At 44.3% G+C, this 24757-nt stretch overlaps 1 protein-coding gene and 1 long non-coding RNA gene across 2 annotated transcripts; one reads left to right on the top strand and one right to left on the bottom strand.

Annotated features, from left to right (window-relative positions):
* The first annotated feature begins 1341 nt into the window (after positions 1-1341).
* Positions 1342-8217, top strand: LOC135579387 (uncharacterized). The gene is made up of 2 exons (XR_010472384.1): positions 1342-2201; positions 4489-8217. It is a non-coding gene; the product is annotated as an uncharacterized LOC135579387 (long non-coding RNA).
* RAB33B (RAB33B, member RAS oncogene family) lies at positions 7554-17682 on the bottom strand. The gene is made up of 2 exons (XM_065062039.1): positions 17265-17682; positions 7554-10483 (listed from the first exon to the last, which is right to left on the bottom strand). Exons 1-2 carry the CDS (start codon positions 17511-17513, stop codon positions 10040-10042), a joined length of 693 nt encoding a protein of 230 aa, XP_064918111.1. The 5' UTR covers positions 17514-17682; the 3' UTR covers positions 7554-10039.
* Positions 17683-24757: the final 7075 nt, after the last annotated feature.

The following is a 24757-nucleotide window of genomic DNA, read 5'->3' on the forward strand; positions in this document are numbered from 1 at the left end:
TTGCAAACCATGGCATGGCTGTTTTTAGAGACTGCCGACCACATCAAATGTGTAAGCTGATGCAGGCGGGTCGCAGGAACAACCAGAGGCCACAGATGCAACGAGAAGAGCAAACCTGTTTTTGTTACCTCTTTAACCGGGGGTCTCTGAAGCAGGACTGAAGCTCTGGGCAGAGGTCACACAAGAGGAGACACGGGCACTGCAGAATTCAGCGCTCGGTGCAGATGAATGAGCCTACTCATTTTGGCCTGTACACGGGGATTCACGGAGGCACAGTTTACCACACTGCTCTGATCTGCAGGAATCTCAAGGACGCGTGACAAGGTGCCTTTATGACTTTTTCACAGGCCTGTTAGCCTAAACACAGAGGTTTTACTTGTGATTTGTGTGTTTTTTTACATCCCAGCTGCAGCTGCTTGAGCGTATTTACACTTCTCCTCCTTGCCTAACCTCCCATTATTCTCATACAGCAGCTCAGCCGTGTAACAAACCTTCTGGCAGCCCTGTTGCTGTGCTCAGCAGAGCTGGCTGTAGAAGGTGGACAGCAAGTGATTTCTAAATGACAGACCCCCTTTCCTTTCCACCTTTTGGCATCAGATGGGATGTCTGCGTATGGCTGAAGCGGGGAGTGTAAGTGGTAACAAGTGCTCATTGCAGTAAGAACAACTGTGTGACAATGTGCTCATGTAGACCCAGGAGAGATGCTGGCACAATAAGTTTAGAAGTGTTAAATTCTAAACATACCTAGAGGAAAACAGATTGAAAAGCTTTAGCCACAAAAGTGGTGGGTAGGTGTTCTATAGGAAAGGGCTTAGATGCCAAAAGCCCATGTCATTTCACCCTTTTGTCTGGGTATTGAAGTTAAATAGCAAAAATTAACACTCCTGGTAAGCAAGCAATTTTACTTAAGTGCTGCAGGACTTGGTTTTATTTCCTTTCACCTTCTTGCCAAGCTGGTCTATGTTACCACAGTGGAAATCTGAAGGGTCTTCTGGACGTTGCTTCTCCTCTATCTTGTATGAAAAGGCACAAACTTTTCGTGACAAAGTCTTGTTTGCCACTGGCCTGTAATAACCTGATGCAGCTTCCACGCAGGTATCTCGGTCTATGTCACCTTTCCTTCCACACTTTCAAACAAGGGCACGCAACGACCCGCCCTCACCTGCGCGGGAGGAGGGGCCGGCAGACGGGCGCGCGCGGGCTGAATGGGCCCGCGATTGGGTGGAGTGGACACGGGCGGGGAGCTGGGATTGGCGGGGTCAGAAGGAGTCTAGGGCCGGGATTGGCTGGATGGGCGGGGCGGAGGCATTAAAAGGCGTGCGCTGGCAACACCAAGCGTCGGTGTAGGGCGGTTGCTGCCGCTCTGCGGGATAAGGTGTGGTGCGGCCGCTCCGCCCGGACGGGAGGCGGAGATTCAGTTGGAACGGCCAGTGTCCCGAGGCAGGGAAGCGGGGCCCCGTCCCACCGGTTGCTACCTGCTTGGATCGGGCAGCGGAGGTCGGTGTGGGGCCGAGCGGGTCCCGGGGCCCTCAGGGCCGGTGAGGCGCAGTGGGAGCTGGGGCGGGCGGGGGATGAGGGGAGATGCGGGCAGTGCTTCCCCGCGGGGCCGCGGATGGGGGGGCAGGGCCTAAATAATACAACTAGGAACAAAACTACTGTTATTTTTTTTATAAGTATAATGTAGAAAAATAACGAAATAAAGTTTTCCACGGGGACAGGTGCTGCCCCTCCCGTTTCCAAGCACTGCCCCTTCTCCCCCCACACCTGGGCCCCGGGGCCACAGGTGGGTGCGCTCCCCCTTCTCCAATCACTCCGCCTAATCTGGGGGTTAAATGCTGCGTTTTCGTAGCTTGGGAGCGGAGCCACGGGGCTGAGCCTGCGGGCCTGCAAAGCTGCTAAGGCGGCGCGCTCAGGGCTGTTCGCGCGGCGCCGCTCTAGCGCTGCTCTTGGGGACGGGAAGCGACCTAACAACGCATGGGATTGGCTGCGAGGGGGAGGCGGGGCAAGGCGCTATTCAGAACGAGCCAATAGAGGCACTACTGGGATAGCGATGACAGTGATTGATGCACGACCTCGTCAGCAGCCCCCATCGCTGCACTGAGAGACAGGAGCAGCTTGCGGCAAGAAAGAGGTGCAGCTCGAGGCAGAACAGAGGTTCTAGAGCTGAAGCTGAGGTATCACAGAGCTGAAATCATCATAAGGTACATAGGGCTAGTGCTGAAATACAGCCGGGGGGGCTGGAGGGGAAGTGGTGTAGGGCTGGAGCTGAAATACCTTAAGGCCGGAGCTGACATGACACAGAGCTAGAAATGAAATACTCTATGGCAGGGGCTAGAGCTGAAATAAAATCTATGGGCCGGGACTGAAAGAAGCACTGCAGGGCTGGGGCTGAAATAAATAACATGCCAGAGCTGGAGCTGAAACATCTCAGAGCTGAAATGAAGACCGGGGCTGTGGAGCTGAGAGAAACCCCATGGGGCTGGAGCTGAAATCAAGATTTTAGGGCTGGAGCTGAAATCAAGGTGCTGGGACAGGGACTGGAGCTAAAATAAAGATGCTGTGGCAGGGGCTGGAGCTGAAACATCCCAGAGCTGGCTGCTTTCTTTTAGTCCAGCAACCTGTGGCACATGCAAAACAGAGCCTTTCAAGAGCTGAGAAAGGTGGGGAATAGCAGTAATAATCAAAGTATGGATATAGGCTGAAAACAGAAAGTGGTATTGGCCTGTAGCAAATACATATATAACCAGTGCACAGCATACACTTCTTGCAGTCAGTCTGCATGATTTCTTGATCCTTCCAACTTGAGATATTCTGTGATTCTCTGGCACCAACAGTGTGGAAGTATGAGGAAAAGTCTTTGGACTTGAGGAGGAAAAACCCATAAACGCAAGCAGCGTTTCCCAGCCCTCCCTATCAGCCTCTCTGTAAAGAACAACTGCTTTGTCCCGCACCTCTTCAGGCCAAGCTAACTGAAACACACTGCAAAACTTGCAGGTTTTTTAAATACCATTCTGAGCTATTGCAGTAATGTCTGGTTTTGGTAGTTACAGCTTCAATATTGCCAGAATTATTCTGTATTCTCTTTAATTGACATAGAATCATAGAATAACATGTGTGGTCTTAATTTAAAACAAAACAAAAGAAAAACCAAACCAACAAACAAACAAAACCACAAAAAATCCCCACAAAGCTTCATTTTAATGTTATATCTTCTGACCTCTGTTCAATTCATCTTTTTAAATACACCCACCACATTTTAAAAAATCAATATTAGTTGCTGCATGTATATAGTGCTTATATTCAACCAGTACATGCAAATGTTGTTAAGCCCTTGTCCGCCACCCAATAAATATGAGACCGATTCAGGATTACGGCTGGTGTTCTCATTTGCCACGTTCTTTGCCCTCTGTATCACAGCCCTACCCAAAATGTGAGTATTAATGCAGACGCAAGATGAGTGTCCTGCCCACAGCAGTGTGGCAGAAAAGGCAGCAGGAGTCACGTCTGTGTCTCTTACTTTGCCTTGTGCAGGCAGCCTGGCAACCCTGTCTGAACCAAGACTTTGTACATCGAACAGCCCTTCACCAAAAAAGCCCGAGGGCTGGAGTTTAAAGCAGATGCTGGCACTGGGCTCCCGGGTGTCTCGTACCACACAGTCACCTCGCTGCCACAACAAAAAATCGCAATCACGTACACACCTCCAGCCCTAGCAAAGGGTTGCATTACAATGCCAAAGTGTGCATGCCTATCATGTCCAAAAATATAGATGTGAATACACAGATTTTCTGGTCATCATTTTAAATATATAAATCTTTATATATATGCACACACACACATCACCTGTTACTTTGCGCAAAACTGAAATACAACTATTTAATCAAAGTTGAAACTTTTGAAAAAATTTAGCTCCAGATGCAGTTTGAGAACAGCAAAATTATCCCAAGCCTTAGAAGCCAACCACAAGGGCTGCCAGCACTGGGCTTTTCAAGAGCAGCATCACAGTGACTCAGATATCAGCACTGAAGTCACTACTTCATGGTAGTCATGAGGATGAATAATCTCATACAGGAACTTGAAAACTCCTTCTGATTAGCAAAAAAATTTTTATTTGCAGCTGAATCTTTGGTTGCTGGAGCCAGGGGCCCTTCATTGCCTCTAATTTGAGAGCAGGCTAAAAATATCGTGAAGTAAATAGAAAAGCTGTTGCATGTATTTTAGAGTCAGCTTAATCTTTTTCTCATTGCGTGCCCTTTCTGGAATAAGCAAAGCAGTGGGGAACGGGGGACTACAAAGGACAAGACACATTAAATTAACGTATACAGTTTTTTTCTTACACCTTCATAAAATCCTAGCAGTCCCATCATCCCATGGCCAGGGCTTCCAGTTTAACCTTTGTGTGTAGAAGACAACACAATTTTACTTGAACTTGTCTTCTGCCAGCTTTGTTCAGCAGCACTAACTTGTGGTTATTTTTTTCCCTTCATAAAGGCTGAAGATGAAGGGTTCAAAATGCATTTAGCAGCCTGCACATCACCAACGTCCCGATGTCAGCCACCAACAACACAGGGAGGGGGAAAATACAGGAGCTGAATGAAAGTGTCTCCAGCTCCAAGGGTCTGCACTAAAAGTGACAACCATGTCTCGGATAGGGCACTTGGCCATGGGAGAGGAAAAAGGGTCTTCAGACATGGCCTCTGCTTTATGACACAATTTAGATGCACAGTATGATGTTTCTTAAAGTAAATAACTGAAAATATTCATTAAGTGGAAGTTTACTGAATTGCCTCACCATGGAACTTTTTTCCTGCCTGTGACCTTCTCAAAGGGGCAATGTAAACAGTAAAAAAATTACTTTTTTTAAAAAAAGGAAGTGCTGAGCTAAGATCACAATCTTATGACTCTTTTCGTACACTTACATTTACACTATTTGTCTCATCCCTTCTATTTAACACCTCTGTGCACACATGCATGCATATGCCTGCATGTACATGTGGGTATATAAAGATATAGGCTGTAATCACACAAACTCTGTAGGCTCCATGTTATTGTGACTTACCACCAATTTTGCACGCTGATGGCTATATCTATGCAACACTTCTCTGTTTTTCGGTTTCAGTGTTTGATGGCATCTGAAACAGAAAGTCAATTTAAAAATGAGCTTACAAAGTGTTAAAAAGACAATGTCTTTTTTTTTTTTTAAAAAAATGACACTCTGTATGCCTCCTACTGAAAAATATTAGTATTAAATAAAAAGAAATAACCCATCATTATCTTCTAAAATGAAGATGTGACTATCATCTACTGCACAGCTTTTATAGTCAAGCAGAGGCAGGGCTGTTGCTGTTAGTGTGCAGTCAGCGCTTTGCAGTGCTGTGGAGAGTTACTTGTTTTAAACCAGGACCTGACAGGTATAGACTGTGCAGAACGATACAGTACGATGGGCAGATAAAAGAAGAGAGAGGCCCCTTGAGAGCTTCAATGTTGTCAAATATAGTTGCTTTTTCTTGATTCTCTGGAAGAAAGGAACTACCTGAAGATTCTGGTAGGAGTTATTGTTTTTAAATGCGCAAAGTCCATTTTCAAGCTCCATCACTTAATGGAAACACAGACCATGAGACCCAAGTGCACCCAACAGGTTTCAAAATAAGATGCAAAGAGACAGGAATCCAAAATGTGTGTCCCACTCCCTTTTTTCTTACAGCCTTTTCAATTGAGGTGAACACAGCCTGAGTCCAGACCGCATCTGCTGGCACTAAGACACAGTCTAACGGTGTGCTGACTACTCAGCCCGCTTACTTTGAGACTGACAGTCTTGCTGTCAAACTCTTAGTTGGAACTACAGCCCACATCTCTGCTCCATGATCACCACTGTGCCGCCACCCCCAGGCCCCAGTCACCTTACATCAATTCCTGTTTTTTTTTCAGGGGTGAGAAAAGCAAGCTGGGGAGAGGATTACAAATTTCTTGAAATGGTCATCGGTATTGCTGGGAAATTTGCTTTTCATTAAATGATTGGCTAAGTACTCTATCATTCAAGACTCTCATTAATCAGGGGTGATTCAGCAAAGGCAAAAAATAACACATTTAGATAACACCTACCTGGAGCAGGATTACCCATCTCATTGAGTGTCCCTGGATGGCCAGCAGCTTTTACACACCTTCCTTTGGGCTCTGGAAGTGTATTCCCAAACGACAGGGAGCTGCCTTCTGTAAGTGCTTCAGTCCGTGCTGTGAGGCTGCACAGGGCCCAGCTGGTCCCAGGAGGTCACTGGACACCATTCGTGCCCTCTCGATGTCACAGGCCCCACTGAGGTCTCCATTAGGCCTGATGAACAAGAGGCCTGCTTTGGGTATGCAGTGTCAACAGATGAAAATGGATCTTAATTCTTGTAGACTCCCACATTGCTCCCTTCCATCAAAGTCACAGCCTAACTAACTTTTAGATCATTAAGCCATATTTTAGAGATGAAATAAGATTAAAGTGAAAGACATTAGTTTCACTAGTGGTCCTCATCTATTCTTACCACATCTGGAAAGGTGTCTTTTTGATGCTTTTTAGCTATAGCATCATGAAGACATAAAAAAAACAAAACCAAGAAAATCCTAATGTGCAGCAAGTATCTGCACGAATACTAAGACACTTCTAGAAATTATATGACAGCCTCTTGCCTTCCTAAATTGGAAGTCACCTCCTTCCTAAGCAGTTCAATGAAGTAGATGGTGTCAGTCTGGGACAAGGGCTCACAACTGCATCACACTGTTGGTTGTCTATCAAGGTCTCTTCTGGTCATTCCCAGTGTCCAAAAGCAAAAAGTATAGACATTCAGTAAACATTTTCTTTTAATCATCCTGTAGAATCAACAGCCTGTTTAAGCAGTGATGGCTGCAATTGTATTTAAAGACACAAAACACGTCTAAATAAAAGGTGTTTTTACCTTTTTGTTTTTAATACATTATTAAGTGTAAAACTAGAAGAGAAGCATAAACAGGACAGTAGTGAAACAGTATGTAACACAAATTATCTGAGAGTTCCTGTGTGGGGAAAGGGCTATGATATTTACCAAGAAGCCAACTTGATTGCACCTGCATCCTTGCTCCTTGTGTGCACACATGCACCTGAGCACACACAAACCTGCAAGGCTGTCTTTTGATGTAACAAAGAAGTCCCACCTTAGGTGACGTTAAAAGGTTTTCTTTCTGAACATGATGTGAGACTAGGAGAAGGGGAATGGAGAAGACTCCTCTAGGGTCTTTATATACATTCAAAGGTCAGTAATTCCTCGGTTTAGAACTGTTGTATCACTTCCCATTGTTCTGGAATCTGAAATGAGTCCCAAACGTGCCCTAAAGCATCAGGTGGGCACTTCAGATGCTTCAAAGCAACTCAAGAAAGCACTGACAGTAGTCCAAGTATTATGACAGCCTGTCACAAAATTGGCACCCACACATACAGAAACTATAAACTCTTTTTCCTCCCTTACAGTTTTTTTACAGATTTTACCAGAAGTCATATAATCATTCCTAATATAACTACTGAAAACAAGTGATAACCATTTGTGGCAAAGCCAGTTTATTAGGTTTCTGGGATTGTGGCTTGCCCTCCCCCCAACACATACAAAATAACCCAACTTGACAATTTGGTAAAGTGAAAATACATATACAAAGTATTCAGTACTTTTGACACCAGTTTTGTAGGCAGAACATCACGACTGAAAGCCAGGAAGCATACTGAATCCTGCACTAATGACCACATCACTTTTATGCCAGAACCATTACAACATGCTTTGTGCTGAAGACAAAATTACATACTTAAACATAGTTTCTGCACAATTTTAATGACATGAGGGCCCTTATTTACAGGTTGCGAATAACTCAAACCTTAACAGATTTTCAGATGTTTGATATCAAATTTAACAGTAATATTGTAGCTACATAATGTCCTTACCTCAACCCCCAACCTGACTGACTTTAGAGTTCTTCATTCTTTTTATTAAAAAAAAACAAAACTAACCACAAACCAAAACAATAGAACATTTGCTGACATACACATAATTAAGAGGGATCCTTTTGAGAAAACGGATTAAGGACATGAGTGAAAAACAAATCGTCCAAGAGGACTGTAAACCATATTTATTTACAAAAGTATACACATAAATTTGAGATTCTTAAAAGAAAAAAATCTTTTAAGATTAATCCATTTCTTAAAAAAACATTAAGGACACTAAGTGTGAAAAAGCTGATTGTTTCTGAAAGGACTGTAAACCAAATTCTAGTAATGTAAGGTTCAGAGTGAATACAAAAGCTCCCTTTTACAAATGTTTCATAAAATTACTGTCACAGTTGTAGCAGCTTTGTACAGGAAAAAAATATCATTTAGATTATTTTTAAACATCTTAATCATATTAGACCAAATTGCTCTTTCTAAAGCTAGAAAAAAGTCAATGCATCTTTCTTTTGTCAGTATAACTTGCAAAAGAATTACATCTTATTGACTGCAGTAGTTTAAGTAATACTAGCTATCTTGTTTCAATAATTTGTTGTTAACATGATCACTAGGATGGCAGCTTCTGAACTGCCCTTCCATTTAGTATCCAGTCAGCACCACACACTACACATGGCAAATAAAAAAAGTCTTCATCTTACTTCAACTCCTTCAAAAACCAAGTCACAAAACGTTGTTTGACACGGCATATGAATGAAGTCACAGATTGCATTCTATGGCTTACATTTCTCTTTATGTAACTACATGCAACCTAGCACCATTTTTATTACAGAACTTGACCTTCAGACAGAACTGAAATAACATGGTTGCAATTATGGCCAGAAATGGTTCCAGAGGAGTAACTGCCCTCGTCTGACCCACCGCATTACCAATGCACAGCAGTAATGCCAAGGATGCCCGACCTACAGCCAATGACATTACACAGGCAGGTTTTAGTTCAAAAATCTGTAGCAGATGATGTACTTGGCAGATCTTCTCCACATTTCAAGACCTAATTCATTTTGTACTCAGAAGTATTTTAAGGAATTCTCATATTCCTAATATTTTGTCCTGAGCATTTCAATCCCTAAAATGTTACTAAATTGGCTGTAAAAAGCTTTTTCAAGATATTTGAAAAGCATTCATCATCAATAAAATCCTCTGAAATCCCCGTCTTTGCAAACCAGTATGCTTTTGCCAGCTTCATTCCATCTTTTACTTACTGAGGTGTTTTTACTTATCCTGGGACACTTAACTCAATTACAGTATCTTTATAAGTAATTCCTCATTGAATACTGAAGTTTTAGTCAGGTCAGAGAAGTTATGGACAGTTACAGTCCCAAATTTACCCCAAATCCTATGCTACAGTACTTTCCGTAAGAAGGAATGCATAGTTTAGTTTTACATGCTAATTATGAAAAATTAATGAAGTTTTAAGTATCAAATAATTGTCTAGAGGCAGGGACAAGTTGCCATGAAGAACCAGACAAAGTTTACAGTGGAATGGCAGGCCAAAAGCAGTTTGCACCTACACTGACAGCCCAAACTTTATCTGACAGTCCTAGGGTTTGTTTATTGAAATAAAAAGGTACTTGCTTAGCAATTTCCTACCAATCACCAAATAGTCCTTCAAACATCAACAACTTCCCCATTCGCTGACCCAAAAATCAACCTATCTGGCTGTCGCAAAACATCTTTTCCTATGTTATTCCAATGCAAGTAGCAACCAAAAATGTTAGTAAACTGGCTTACTATTTATAACCTTACCACAAGTGATGAGAACTATCTGAGGCAGCAAGAGCTCATGTAGAATTGCTTTGTCAAAACTTCACTTGAAAGTTTACTTTCCCATATATTTATAGTGAAATTTCAGTAATTCTGAAAGTACAATTACAAAGTGCAAGAACATGAGATGAGAACATCTACACCAGAAAAAATAAACACATTAAAGTGCCAAAGAGATTCGCTATAATTGTTACCAAAACCTGGAACTTTGCCAAGATCATAATTTTGAAGCATCTGCAAACAAGACAAGGTGACAGCTGACAAAAGAATGATTTAACACCAGCAGGTCACGGCAGGTTTTGGTTCAGGTTTTATATGTATTTCATCACGATCTGGGGGTTGACTAAGCATTAAGGGCTTGTGACTTTTAAGCTTATGAGCCAGTGTCATAAATATGGCCTCCACATGGTCATTGTCATTGGGGTTTTTGGCAGAGGTTTCAAATAATGGCATACTGTGAGTATCAGCAAACTTCTGCGCCAAGTCCGTAGGTACCTGAATAGCACTTCTCAGGTCACACTTATTTCCAACAAGAATCCGTGGTATATCATTGGCAAGAAGGTGTTGTTTGCACTCCTCTATCCATGACGGCAGACTGTGAAAACTGGCAATGTTTGTCATATCGTATACAAACACAACAGCATGTACATTCCTGTAATAGTGCTGTACCATGCTCTTTCTGAAGCGCTCCTGGCCTGCTGTATCCCAGAGCTGGATCTGAAAAAGGAAAGACAGCGAGAGAAAAAAAAATGTTATTGCTCATGTTGGAAAATAACACAAATCACCTGTAGCTAAGGAAGTCACACAATCACAGAAGTCCACTCCTCTGAATTAATCCCACTGAAAAGTTTGTGCTGAAGAAAACTGTTGCTTTACGCGGTATCAGCAACTTTTGCTTTCTAAGCTGCTCATAACTGAAGCTAGGAAGAAATTATGATGCAATTTGATCACAAATACGACCTCATGAAAGTTTATGGGAGCACACATTTTGTAAGATTTTTTACACAAATACTGAAGTCTTGCCAATACCCCTTTTATTTGAAGAAAGAACATGTATTCCACAGCACAACTCCTGGCTGACATGATTTTTATTGCCAAAAATAACATCATCTTCCTCAAACTTTTGTTCTTAGCGCGAAGTTTACTGCCTATTGTGTTACTCTATAACAGGAAGAAATCAAATCATGCGTATGTAACAATAACATCAACAAGAACAGGACAAAGAAATCTTTCTCCACAGTGTATCTCTTGGAATTAAACTCTCCTGTGACGAACCTGTAACTTAAGCTTATTTAACTCTTAAGCTAGGACCATACTGTGTGTTTGTAGTGTCAAAGCATGCACAAAAGTGAAAATAAATAAATAAAATAATGCATACATAAAAAATCATGCATAAACCTCCTTTTAGCTTAATATAATGCTCGTTTTACCAACTATGCATCATTTTGTCCCAAAGAGACTGAACATATTTGCTTGAAGCTTAGTCAGCGTAATGGATAAAAAAAAAACTCAGAAGAACTGAAAGCTTTCAAACTTCTTAGGTCTAGATTAAAACAAAACAAGCTTTGAATCACAAGCAGATGTAAACAATAGTAAAAGTCTGAAATGCATGAATCATCCTGGTACAATGGAAGCTTGGAGTCCTCAGATGTGCAGAGTACGCTACAGAATTGCGCACTTACTGGGCATGGTGGTATTTCCACAAACTTGCCCTCCAGAAGACATGGGACTGCACTATACAGAAGTCAGAGCCAATGCACCTTTACACCAGGTTACCTGTACAGGGAAATACACTGGTGCGTGGCTCTGTCACACACACCTTAGCGATGGTGTTATTATAACACTGAAAGACAACATTTGATTCCTTGAGTCAAAGCTGAGTCCCAGTTTCCTGCCAATCCTGCACAGCTGAGCCCTGACTGCTGAGGCAGTTTGATTAATACTTCAGCTTTTAACTTTCGAGCAGGAAACGTCAGAAAGAAATGTTTCCTCCCTGGGAACGAAATGAGTTTCTTTTCAGATTCAGAATTCACAGAATATTAAATGTTCTGTAAATGATGAAGGTTCATTTAAAATTCAGTCTGTTGCCATGAAAGGTGCAGCCAATACCTTGATTAAATTGTTCTCCATTACCATAGTTCTGCATTCCTTTGATCCAAATGTTTCTGTAAAACTTATTCAGAAATTGCGAGTGTCTTGAAAGTTGCCTCGTTTACCATTTTACCAGTGACTCTGGGCAGGGGGGGTGGGGGAAGAAACCCAAGTGCCAGGGAACTTTGCTTGATGGCAAGAAGCTAAGATGCATCACTGATAGAGAGGAAGATTACAGTATCACATCCTTTTTTTTTTTTAAAGCTGGAAGAGTAAAAATAGGGTGAAACTCAACACAAGCAGATGCAAAGTCTTGATAACAGTGACTAACAATAAACACTTCTCCTACAACTGTAGGATTCATCAGCTTGGAAATTCTTAAAACAGATGATGATGATCCAGATACACAAGTCAATCATAGGACATTATGAATCACCAGCATGATAGAGAAGGAAAAGGGGTAAATGACATTTCAGGATGATGTGACTTTTTCTGCAAGATTATGTTCAACTGTGATCACCCATCCTCAAGAAAAATTCAGACTGGAGCAGGCAGAAATGGCAGTTACTGGTTTCATCAGGGGAACTGAGAATTTACATGAGAACATCAGAACAGCTTGGTTCCTGTAGTCTAGTCCAGTTACCTGCAGCTTCTGACCAACAGACTTATAAAGATCCACGTCCTGCTTCTGAAAGATTATTAAGTACTGCTTTATTAAGATCATTAAGAAAAGCAAGGCAAGTCACCCTAGTCCCTGATTGCAGGAAATGGTAGGCAGTTGCAATCCACCTCATTTCAGAGCAAATACTCACTTTTTGCCAACTGTATTATACTGCAAACACAATGGACTGCATTTCCGTGGTCTGTTAAGGGAGTCTAGACAATCAGATTAAATACAGGCACCTAAGTGTGAGCAAGATTCATCCACCTGCCCAGGTAATAGATACTTCTAGATCCATGCACTTATGAAATATTATAAAGTCAGGAAACTTATGGAAAATTTTCATTAATTTGGAATTTGTCAAATTAAAGAGAAAACAAAGAAGCACAGCCTGAGGTAATCCTTATGTTTCAACAACATGTTAAGGAATCACTATATATAATCTTGGAAGATGCTATATGAAATTAATTTAAAGAGGAAGCTCATTATCACAGGCAGATGTGAGCTTGTACTTCTCTCCCCACCTCATTCTGAGAGCAGAAATCAGTCATGCTTCAGTCAAGCACAGATCCGCACGTGTATTGCCAACCCTGGGTAGAGAAGGGGCAACTACATTAAAGATTTATGTATCTTCCAAGTTTAGCTTAAACTGTAGTTCCTCCTAATTTTAATCTATATGCACCTTTCAAGCTTGAATGGTATTATCTCAAATTAAAAATGTTTGTATTCTTGCCATGGAATCATTTGTACTGAGAGGCAAATCCTTCCCCAAGACTGAAAGTTTCACACTCCAGAGGTTTCTTTTTTTCCTCTTACCAGGTGAACTTGAAGAGATCATTCCATTTCTGCCCCCCCCCTGATATTTGCCCTACTGAAAAACAGCTCTGAAAATGTTCATGTTAACAGATGTGCAGCGATAAATTAAGATTATTGTTTCATTATTATTTCAATACTATCCATCTTCAATGGAGCACAGTTTTATAATAGCCCTTTAAAATGTGTGATTTGAAAATCTGGTTTAACAGTATAATCCAGCTAATAAAACCGTGGACAGAATCACTTTGTCACATGCCCTATGGAAGACAAACAGTACTTAAATATATCAACTCAGCTATCACCTCCTACCTTCTGACTCCTTTTTGTGGATCCAGAAAAGCTGTTTTCTAAACAAGGACTCCCTTAGCATGCATGGCTTATAACACACTGATAAAAACATAACTGGCCTTTAAAAAAGACAAAATCGTAAACTACGTCTCCCCTTACAAGATGAGGGATAAAAACAACCTGAAGAGCTCCAAGGTCTGGAACATGATGTTTGGATTTTCTTCTTTGAATTTCATTTGCATCCTTTGCTCTTTTAATGTAGGTCAGTAAACAGTGACATCATTGTTTTCATTGATTTTCAATGCTTACATCAATTTAGAAAAAGGAAGATTTAGAATGCAAAAAAAATAATTTGTTGAAAATTTCAATACATTCATCACATCTAGGCATGTTTCATACGAAGCTGTTAGCCCACTGTACAAGGTACAAAGGAATACCCGTGTCCCTATGTCCTGGAATCCCGCAGAATTCCTGTTTGGGAGAGCCCAGGCGAGAAGAACTGTGCTTGTGTTCCTGCCAATGACACAGCGTTTTTCCAGCTGCAAGAGAAACGCTCAGTACTGTGGCAGCACAATAATGACCATCCAGCTGGCTGGGGGAAGGGAAAAGAGAGAAGACACTACTTTGTAATCTCCTTCAAGGCAAGAGGAAAAATTCCTCTGCTCAGCAAGCCCTTCAGAGCACAGCAAGAACAGCAGTAAATCAGTCCATCCGAGCTTCTCTTTTTCCTGGTTCAACAGGCATTGCTGGAGCTCACTGCTATGAGCGAGAAAGGTAAAGGTGTGTGAGAGGGGTGGCAAAAACCAAAAACTGATGACGCACAGCATCCTCCTAAGAGATACTGTCCTGGTCATAATGATAAAGTTTATTCCTTCTAAAGCTGAGACAGAACTTCTGGGAAAATAACGTGCCTCTGAAGACCCTCCTTCGGTTCTCCACCTCCTTCAACCAGAACTGTATATTCAACAGGTAATATTCTCAGCAAAACAACCTACCGCAACATACATAACAAAATGGCACGATAATTTGTGTGAAGCATCTCAGAACCATGTATTAGACTACATTCTTCTTCACTTTTCTCCAGCAAAAGCCAGGCATAACCCAGAGCTGGTGAAAATGTCAGTCGATAAGTACTGACAAGAAGGTACGTCCCCTCAGGAGGTTTTCTCCTCAGTCATGGACAGCAACACATGAGGGAGTGCAGAATCTCAGCTATCAGCCAAAGAAGATATTCAGTGGTTTTATAAAGGAAAAGAGTAACAGAGACTCTTACTCATTTTTCTTTTTTAGTTAAAAAGAAGGAAACGGGGTGAAAAAAAAACCACAAGAGAATGGACTTACATACCCTATGCAATTTCCTTAATGAGTAAGCAAGAAAGAGCTATAGCTTTCAGCTACATGACTGTAAGCTGTAAACTACAATTCCAAGACTACTGTTATTCCACTTGTCTACACAGTATTAAACTTGCTTATAGAAACAAACCCTAACACAGAAGCAGAAGGGGATTCTGCTTAAGACCATGCTACTCCTAGTAAACAAACAGCATTTGTAAGCAGCCAGTGGTCTAAACTGCAAATGACTATTAGGATCTTCACCAGCACTACCAGGCAGACCAGGTATATTTTACATACTTTAAAAATTTGCTGTACAGTGCAAAGACAGGAAAAGAGCATTTTTTCCTCCCATTCAATTTTTCACTAAATTTAATTTTGAGGACTAAGCTTTAGCTAAACCTATAATCAGACTAAAAAAGTGTTCAAATGTGAGTAGGTATCCAATCTGTCACTGTCCAGTTCTGTATCACATTGCCCTAAACATGAAGAAATCTTAAGAGAACCCTAAAAAAGATAACTTGTAAGACATAGCCATCAATTCACTCCTGAACAATGGGACATAATTCATTATTTTCAATAGCTTCACTCTAAACTTTAGCTTTGAAAATATCTGATTTTTGAAACTGATTCTAATCCCCTACATAATTTTAGTCTTTTTCTTCCACCTTCGCTTGTCTGAAGTTGTCTTTCAGATTTATTTTTCCATGACAAACGTAATTTATTTTTAAAAGTATTTCAGATTTTTGTGATAGTAATTATTTTAACATTTTTAAAGCAAAATGCCTTGTAACAGTGGCATCTGCACAGCTTTGTGGATTTGAAGGTTAAGCCAACTAAGTATGATCCGTGATAAACACAGAAGCAGAACTTCTGGGAGGCAACAAGCTCCTGATGCCAGGCACAGGCAACACTAAAATACTTGAAAATAATACACCTACCTAGAAGTCCATTTAAATGAGAAATTATTGATTCACACGGGCCAAAAGCTGCACAAAGATTTGGCCTACGCCAGAAATTTTTCATTGCCATCATTGAAACCTACCTAGTAATTACATTTCCAGTAGGACCAAGGCAAAATAGTTTTAAACAAAGTTGCACAGCAGACACAGCCGAGGCTCCTGGCTGTGTGACACAACCACACCGAACTCCCAGGGTCCGGAGGTGTGACATGAGAGCCTGACACCCCAACATGCAGCACCACACTTCTGAGTGGCACAGCGGCAAGGGAGCCCGGGGTGTCCGGTCCCCCAGCCAGCCATGCGCTGGTATGGCAGCTGCACATCCCCCAGACGTGGAGCCTTCAATGGGGCAGCTGATGGCTCTTTTAGCACCTTTTGTGCCTCATTGTGCCTGTCTTTAGTACACACCTAGGGTGGCACCAAGGTGCCGAAAGTCACATCCTCCCCTACCCCGGGGTAGCGTGACTTCACCTCCACCAGCTGGTGGGGCAGGAGGGGTGGGACCCTCAGTCAATTGACAGGGTCCTTAAAGGGACCCTAAGTCAACTGACAGGGTCGTTAACAGAAGAGGTGCCCAGAGTAACTGCAAAGCTTTTGGACCATGTTGTCATGCCCACAGCCAGATCTGACCAGGCTATAAAACAGGGTCTCCACCGAAGACCCCCTTTGGAGTGGTCTTCTTGGAGCAGCAGGTCTGTGAACTGGAACCCTTTTCTTAGACTGGGACACCGTCTAAGGAGACTTCCCGGGATTGAGAGCACCTCACCTCCTCGTTTGGGTGAGTGGTAATCTACTGGATATATCCTTGAATAAGCCTCTGCCCAACCCAGGTGTATGATTATTTCTTGTGGGTACCCTGGAGTCAGAGGGCTTTGGTTTGTTTCTTGTGAGTGTGTGCATGCACACTATGGGTCTTCATTATTCTTACGTTGCTGTACCCCAATAATCTCAACTGATACCCGAACCTGTATTTTACGTTGTCTGAGTGCTAACGAGCTGTATACACCCTGTTTCTGGTCGGTTTACTGACTGCGCTTTTCTGGCCAGAATAAAGTCGGGTTTGGAACTTGTTGTTCGCCTAAAGCTGACTTTGGGGTGCCTCTGTGACAGCGGCGCTGCCCGCTGGTGCGCTGTTCAGGGGCCCGTCACCCGCCCGCACCCGCGTCTCGCCCGCCTCTCGCTGCCGCTGCCTACAGGGTGCCGGAGCCCCGCGCCGGGCCGGGGCTGCTCCCTCCTGCCAGCCCCCGGGGCCCGGCGGGCGGGTCGGCCGGAGGCCAGCGGCGGCCGCGCTCCCGAGCGGGCGGTCTCGGCCGGGGCTGGCGGGGCCGAGGCCGGGGTGCGGCGGTACCTTGATGCGCTCGCCGTCGATGGTGACGGCGCGCTCGCGGAAGTCCACGCCGATGGTGGCCTCGGTGCGCTGTGGGAAGCGGCCAGCGCAGAACCGGTAGGTGAGGCACGTCTTGCCCACGTTGGAGTCCCCGATGACGATGATCTTGAAGATGCGGGAGCGGGCGGGGGGCAGCCCGCCGGGGAGCGCGCCGCTGCCCGTCAGGCTCAGCTCCAGCGAGGACTCCAGGTCGGCCGCCGCGGCCATCATCGTTCCGCGGGCCCGGGCGGACGGGGACGCGGCTGCGGCCGGGCAGGGACCGCCCGCCCCCTTCCGCCTCCGCCGGGGCCCGTTAACCGCCGCGGCCCGGAAGCCAACAGCCACCCGCCGCGCGCGCTCCCGGCAGCGCCGCGCCACGTCACGTCACGCTTGGTCCCGCCCACCGGCTGGCGGCGCCGGCACGCGGAGATCTCGCGGGAGCGCGGCGCTGCCGGTTCCTCCGCCAATCACCGGGCGCCGGCTGACACGCGCGCGGCCGGTGGCGCGGTGTCAATCACAGAATGTCAGGGACTGGAAGGGACCTCGAAGGGTCATCCAGTGCAATCCCCCCATGGAGCAGGAACACCCAGATGAGGTTACACAGGAAGGTGTTCAGGCGGGTTTGAATGTCTCCAGAGTAGGAGACTCCACAACCCCCTGGACAGCCTGTTCCAGTGTCTGTCACCCTCACTGAGAAGTTTCTTTACATATATAAGTGGAACCTCCTGTGTTCCAGTTTGAACCCATTGCCCCTTGTCCTGTCATTGTTTGTCACCGAGACGAGCCTGGCTCCGTCCTCGTGACACTCACCCTTTACACATTTATAAACATTAATGAGGTCACCTCTCAGTCTCCTCCAAGCTAAAGAGACCCAGCTCCCTCAGCCTATCCTCATAAGGCTGAAGAGCCCCGGTGTCAGGGCTGAGGCACCGGGGCTGTCCTTGCAGACGGGGCGGGCGAACAGGCACCGTGTCCCTGCTTGTCCAGCGGTGACTCTGGCACCAATGGCGGTGGGGAAGCGGGGTGTCCCCGCACACCCAGCCAGACCCCGCGGGGGAAGCGGAATGGCCCGTCCTTCCCTCGGGTGCCCAAGGGGCACCTGTGCCGGGCGACGGTGTTTGTGAAGCATTTGCATGGATGGGTAAAGACAAGAGGCCCAAGTGGAGCGCCCGAAACAGGAAGAGGAAGACTGCAGTCACAAGGGGTTGTTTTTAATTGCGGGTAAGAAATCCTGCACTAACGCAGTGAGTCAGCCAGTGGCACGGGCCAGTTAAATGGAAAATAATTTAACCCCTACAATAAAAAGCAAATGTCAATTGCGGTAAAGAACAGACCTGTTACCCTAGTGGTGGGTCCCTGGTTGGCAAACTGATGGGTGAGCCGGCATTCCTCCGGTTTGGATCAGATACCTAATAATAGCCATTGGGAGCCCTCTTTATCCTGTGACATAGCCCCTCTGGCTGCTTAGGACTTCTGCCTGCGCAAATCCGATCAGAAATGATCTGTGGATCATTGCTCCCTGTAGAGCAACTGTCAAGTGGTTGAAGGATAGTGCTTTGAGCAGCCTCTCATTGCTCAAATATAAAAACAATAGGCTAGATCCGAAAAACAACAATAAAAACACACAAACCCACATCACCCTGAGTGCAGAGAAACTTTCCTTATAGCCTGGGCAGAGGAGTTAGTGTCCATCTCAGAGTGTAATGTAAAAAAACAAGCAAAAGAAACAATTCAGACTGTATCGAAACCTTGTGCCCCGAGAAAGGAACCACTTACTACAGTCAATACAACACTCCAGAGAGTGTTTAGGTCTTAGCCATTGTTATTCCCCTTTCCTCCTCCCTTGGACCAACCTTGTTCAAGGCTGTAGAAGAGTGTCTGCACCTGTAGCCTCCTCCTGAGACAAGGTGCCTTAATTTTCGCTGTCAAATTATTCTGTCAAAGAGAAGGAGTAATTTTTTTCTGGTCACAGGAAGGCGAGAAGGTTCCTGCTGTCTCTCCTATAGAACTGCTCCTTTTTGCAGCCAGCATGTAAATGTGTTTTGCTGAGGAGAAGAACCACAAGCGTGTCTCTATATATAGATCTCATGGTTAAAGAGGTGGGGAAATCCTAATTCTAGTGGGGGGTGCTCTGATTTGGGCTCTGGCTAGCATGCTAGAATGAGGGTTCAAACCGCTGTTGGGAAGGGTCTGCCAGCAGCTCACGTAACTCAGTGTGGTCTGGGTTACACCAAGAGTGCCAAAGCGAGTTATAATTACACCTGAGCTCTTCAGCAGCTCCGAATATCTTTTATTTCAATGAGGAAAGGGGGTGGTCAGTAGGTCAAGAGAGGTTCTCCTGCCCCTCTACTCTGCCCTGGTGGGACCACACCTGAAATATTGTGTCCAGTTCTGGGCCCCTCAGTTCAAGAAGGACAGGGAACTGCTGGAGAGAGTCCAGCGCAGGGAAACAAAGATGATTAAGGGAGTGGAGCATCTCCCTTATGAGGAAAGGCTGAGGGAGCTGGGTCGCTTTAGCTTGGAGGAGGCTGAGGGGTGACCTCATTAATGTTTATAAATATGTAAAGGGTGAGTGCCATGAGGATGGAGCCAGGCTCTTCTCGGTGACAACCAATGGTAGGGCAAGGGGTAATGGGATCAAAGTGGAACACAAGAGGTTCCACTTATCTATGTAAAGAAACTTCTTCTCAGTAAGGGTGACAGAGCACTGGAACAGGCTGCCCAGGGAGGTTGTGGAGTCTCCTACTCTGGAGACATTCAAAACCCAGCTGGACACATTCCTGTGTAACCTCATCTGGGTGTTCCTGCTCTGACAGGGGGATTGGACTGGATGATCTTTCGAGGTCCCTTCCAGTCCCAAACATTCTGTGAGTCTGTGTGACTCTTTAAATGGCAGAGTCTACGCACCATCTAGTGGCCAAACGCGTTCTTAGTCCCTAGATTTTTACACTCTGCATTTTACACAGACAACCCCAACACCCTGCCTGTGACTTTGCCTCTAAAAACTGTCAGCAGCTGCCTCAGTTTCTGTTTTGTTAGCCCTAAGACGGGCAGAACTGTCTTCACAGGAATGCACTTGGAGACAGCTGGCCCCTGGAAGGATGGACTTGGAGGGAACACCTCCTGAGAGCCCCCGTCTGCTGACACTCCTGTTGCAGAGGGGCTACCTAAGATTTTGCTCAGGGATCTGAGTGCAAGGGCTCTTTACTCAAAAGAATTCACGGTTCTTCCAGGGGAGAAGACAAAATCCCACGTGCAGCTAACAAAGCTCCTCATTCACTTAAAGGGGTGGTACTCGGTGCTTGCCCCACTCCTCTCGCAGCAGCGTCTTAGCTTGAGCCGCTGAAAGTACGTGTGTGGGTTTTAACTGTCCTCGCCCAGCTCACCTGTTAACTCTAGTCGTGAGAATTCCTCATCAGCCTTAACAAATCAGTAAGAAACCAGTGATTTGGCACAAATCTCTTTGCAAATTCTACATAAAGAGAAGGAGGATCATACAATTCCTTGGAGTTCCTCAGCAGTGAAGCAGTAGGCTACAAGGCCAGATCTTCTTAATTAGATATGGCTTAAAAAATGACGGCTAATGCAGTAACTCCTGTTGAGGGTGATCTCAGGAGAATCTTTTGGGCTTAAGTCACTTTTACATGAGCAATTTCTGTGTAGTACTGGAAATTTCATCACTTCTGATATATATGCAGTGATAAAGATGTTGATTAGATCATTACACTTCATCCAGCATGGACTATTTCTGGATGTGACTTTCTAATATTGGAGAGTAGCAAATCCAGTTGAATTTATCTATAGTAACATTATAAATTAAAAATGCTTCTTGCTATACAAGCATTTGAAAAAGCTTTTGTTTTTATTCTTTTGCAAGGACAAGTTCTTTTAATATGCTATTTGGATGTGTTCAGTGAATTAATGCGCAAGAGCTCAAGTTCACAGTTAGCTTTTTTTAGCAGATGTAGAAGTCTCTAAGGAAGGGGATTCTGAAAATAGTTGCAAGTCTCCGAACTTGCTCAGCAATTCAAGAATAGTTATTTCCGTCTTCCCTTGAAGACACATTTTAACTTGTCAGTCCCATGAAAATGCAAACAGTTCAATATCTAAAAGTTATGTCTGCTGGGTTTTAAGTTAAGGAACAAATCAGGAAAAAAAGTGTAAGTCTAAGCCTGTCTCATGTAGCTGCTTGTGCTCTGAAGGGATCGAAAACTTTCCATGTGCATCCCTTTGATCCTGCTAGTTTAATGACAGGCAGTTGGAAAATTCTTTAATGTTTCTACAGATATACTGTACTACTGCCTTCTGAATTCCTCTGGGACCTTTGTCCTTTTGTGTGAGGCCTCATATACTCCATTTTTTTTCCAGGGAAAAGTCCTGTAGTTTTGCAAGGAAAAGTTCTACTACTGCAAGACTTGACTCTGCAAGTCTAAGAAGAGTTTGACCTCCCATTAGATTAAATTTATGCCAAAACACCAATGGCAGAAATGTTGCAGCCACAAAGGAGAGCTTTTAGAAGGTAGCAGTTTAGGACCCTGTACATTGGGTTCTTAAAGCAGACTGAAAAAGCAAGTATTGATGTACCCTGCTGAAATCACAAAGTCAAATGTTTAATCTGTCTTTGCACTGAAATAAAGTTTTGACATGGTTGTTTTTGCTGCCAGTTACTGGAATGTGACTTTCTCATTCACTTCTGTCCCCTTGTTCTTGTCAAAACTATAAAACTAAAAGCCTTAATGAAAATTAAACAAATAAAAGTATATCCATTTCTGGCTTGTGCTTGGATTTCATTCTCGTTGCGTGCCTGATGAGGGATTGGGGGTTTAATGTTCAGATCAGTGTATGTTTTAGTTTGTCTGGATAACAACAGGCTTCATCCACTGGGCACAGCATCGTCGTCTTAGTCTGATGGGGACCGCCTGTCCCCTGCCGTGAGAATCTGCCAAACATGGACAGAGAAAAACTGGATCTTTAGTGCTAAAGGCAGCACCTGCAGCTTTACAAGCGGTGGATTAACAGGAGGACCCACTTGACATCCCAACTCATGGGAACCGGAATTGCTGCGAGACTGGGTCTGCAGTGCTCAAAACACTGCTTGGCCATTTGGGTCTGGACGGAAATGTCGTGCAGCTCTTGGGCAGTGACTGAAACAACAAGCCATTTGGCCTATCAAGATAGCTGAGTCGATAACCAAATCACTTCCATGCCAAAAGGCTGCCCAGAGACAGGGCTCTCAGCACACCCCAAACCTGCACAGACCCTGTCCACGCGTCCCCGCTGCGGCGCTGGGCATTCCCTCTGCCGTGTTGGGCTGGATCACCCCCAGGAGGCCAGAAAACGCAGCGAGGTGCATCGTGACAAGAGGGGTGCAGATGGCACCAGCAGACAGCAAAGCTCTTCCAAAGGGTTTTGACCTGCCACGCTGTGTTAAACCCAGAGCCGTGTCCTCGCGTTCTCTCTCCCTGCAATTGTACGTGCTGTGCTCGAGGGCTTTCTGCGGCTCACAGCAGCGGCGCAGAAAGGTTTGTCAAATGTCACGAAGCTTCTATATTTGCCTGTCTGCACCATGGCCTCTGATATAAATCATTCCTGGGCAGCAAACAAATCCAGTTGTACTGTGCTCTGCCAACAATCTGCCTGCATGTGTAAGCTCCCAGTTGAAGACCCTGATCCCCAGGACTTGCTTTGATGTGAGGATACGGCATACATTTTATTTTCTGGCAACAGGTTTTTCTTCAAATCATATGATATCAGAGTGTGGTTTTGTTAATTATTTCTGCAAGAATAAGATTTCCTCCTTTTCCCTGGCTCTCATTTGCTATCAAGGGCATAGTACTACACTAATTTTAATTAAAACATTGAATAAAAAAAATCCTACCTATCAAGAAAACAGAACCATCTCCACTTCAGTCCCTTTTGGCAAAATCCTGCTTACGCTGGTATCAACATCAGTTTTGTTTTCAGCAAGAGTAAGATTAGGGGTTCCAGTTAAACTAGCATTACCTTTATAAACAGCAAATCCTTCCTCCTGCCCCCCAAAATCCCAGCACATTGCAACTAGCATCGGTCATTTGTTTCCACGCACAGACTGGAAAGACCCAACGGGCTGTAATGACTAACCCGGCTCTTTCCCAGCGTCACGGTCGCACAGCTGCACTGAAGTACCGCTCCAAGGACGCCTCCTCCGAAAGAACAGCTGTCTCCAAGGTGTCAGACACACGAATCTGCTTGTTAAGAGGACTATACATGAAAGGATATTAGAAGGAAATACTGTAATGTATTTACGCTACTGAAAATACTATGATCTCACCGTAAAGAATAATTTATAATGTGCATAGAAAAACAAACAACAAACCAAACAAGAACAAAAAAACCCCAGATGGAGCCCACGCATCTGATAATGTTGTTGACATAGGAATGAGGCAAAAGCTGTATTTCCCTGGTGGTCTGCAAAGATGTCCCTTCTGCTAATGTATTTTTAAGTTTCCTGCTGTATTCAGAGCTCCTACTTGTATTTATTCCAGTGGTGTCAGTTATTCTTTTGCCCTTTCTCAAAACCCAGCAGCAGCCCGTGCCTCCAGACACGACTCAGGCTCCACACTCACATCCTTCGCTCCCCTGGCTCCAGCCTACCTGCAGCACAAGGCTTTTCCTCCACTCGGGTAAGCTGAGGCCACCGTACGGTGCTCACATAGCACACACGTGATGCTGTACCTGTCAACAAGCTACAACAGGTCTGCCCGGTGTTCCCATCTCCCTCCTGCTCTGTGGCTCTGAGGGAACGACAGAATAAAACTATTAGAAGAGACACTGGTAACCAGAGAAGTGAAGAACCCTGCTCTCCCCCTATGACTCATGCTAACCTAACCCGCTGGCATCAGCTTTTGAAACACAGTCACGCACTACTGCTGGAAAACAAACAAACACAAAAAAAGAGGGATACACAGAGGGTTTACCCAGTTTTAAAGTGATTTGGGGTCAGGTAGTCAGGGGAAAAGGCGAAGCAAAACCAGACTGCGTGAAAAATATTTTGTTGTCACAGTATGCTTGGCAGGGACTGAATTACCGAAGGTGATTCTTTCATGTTTTTCCTACCAAGTGAACCTGCAAAAGGGAGTTTTTAAGAAATACTTTCACAGGTGATTATCTTATTTTTCCTTAAAAAAACATGTTAATTGGGTCAATTGTGGCAAGCGTAAGAATCAAGGGCTAAAATCCCAGTATGTCTTCTGTAGGTTATGCAGTATAATCTACAAAATGGGGGGGGGGGGGAAATTACATTCTGATTGAGGTCTTTGGCCAAGAAAGGTTGGACCAGATGATCCTAGATCCAATTGTATTTCATTAAGACAGTTGTTGATGTTGCAAGTGGAGCGAGATGCAGAATTATGAACAGTGGGTGACGCCTACGAGAAAAGAAAAATACTCGAAATACATGAAGTAAACAGCCAGAAGCCAACATTTTCTTAAAACGT

Source organism: Columba livia, chromosome 4 (genome assembly GCF_036013475.1).
Source record: "Columba livia isolate bColLiv1 breed racing homer chromosome 4, bColLiv1.pat.W.v2, whole genome shotgun sequence".
Classification (NCBI taxonomy): domain Eukaryota; kingdom Metazoa; phylum Chordata; class Aves; order Columbiformes; family Columbidae; genus Columba; species Columba livia.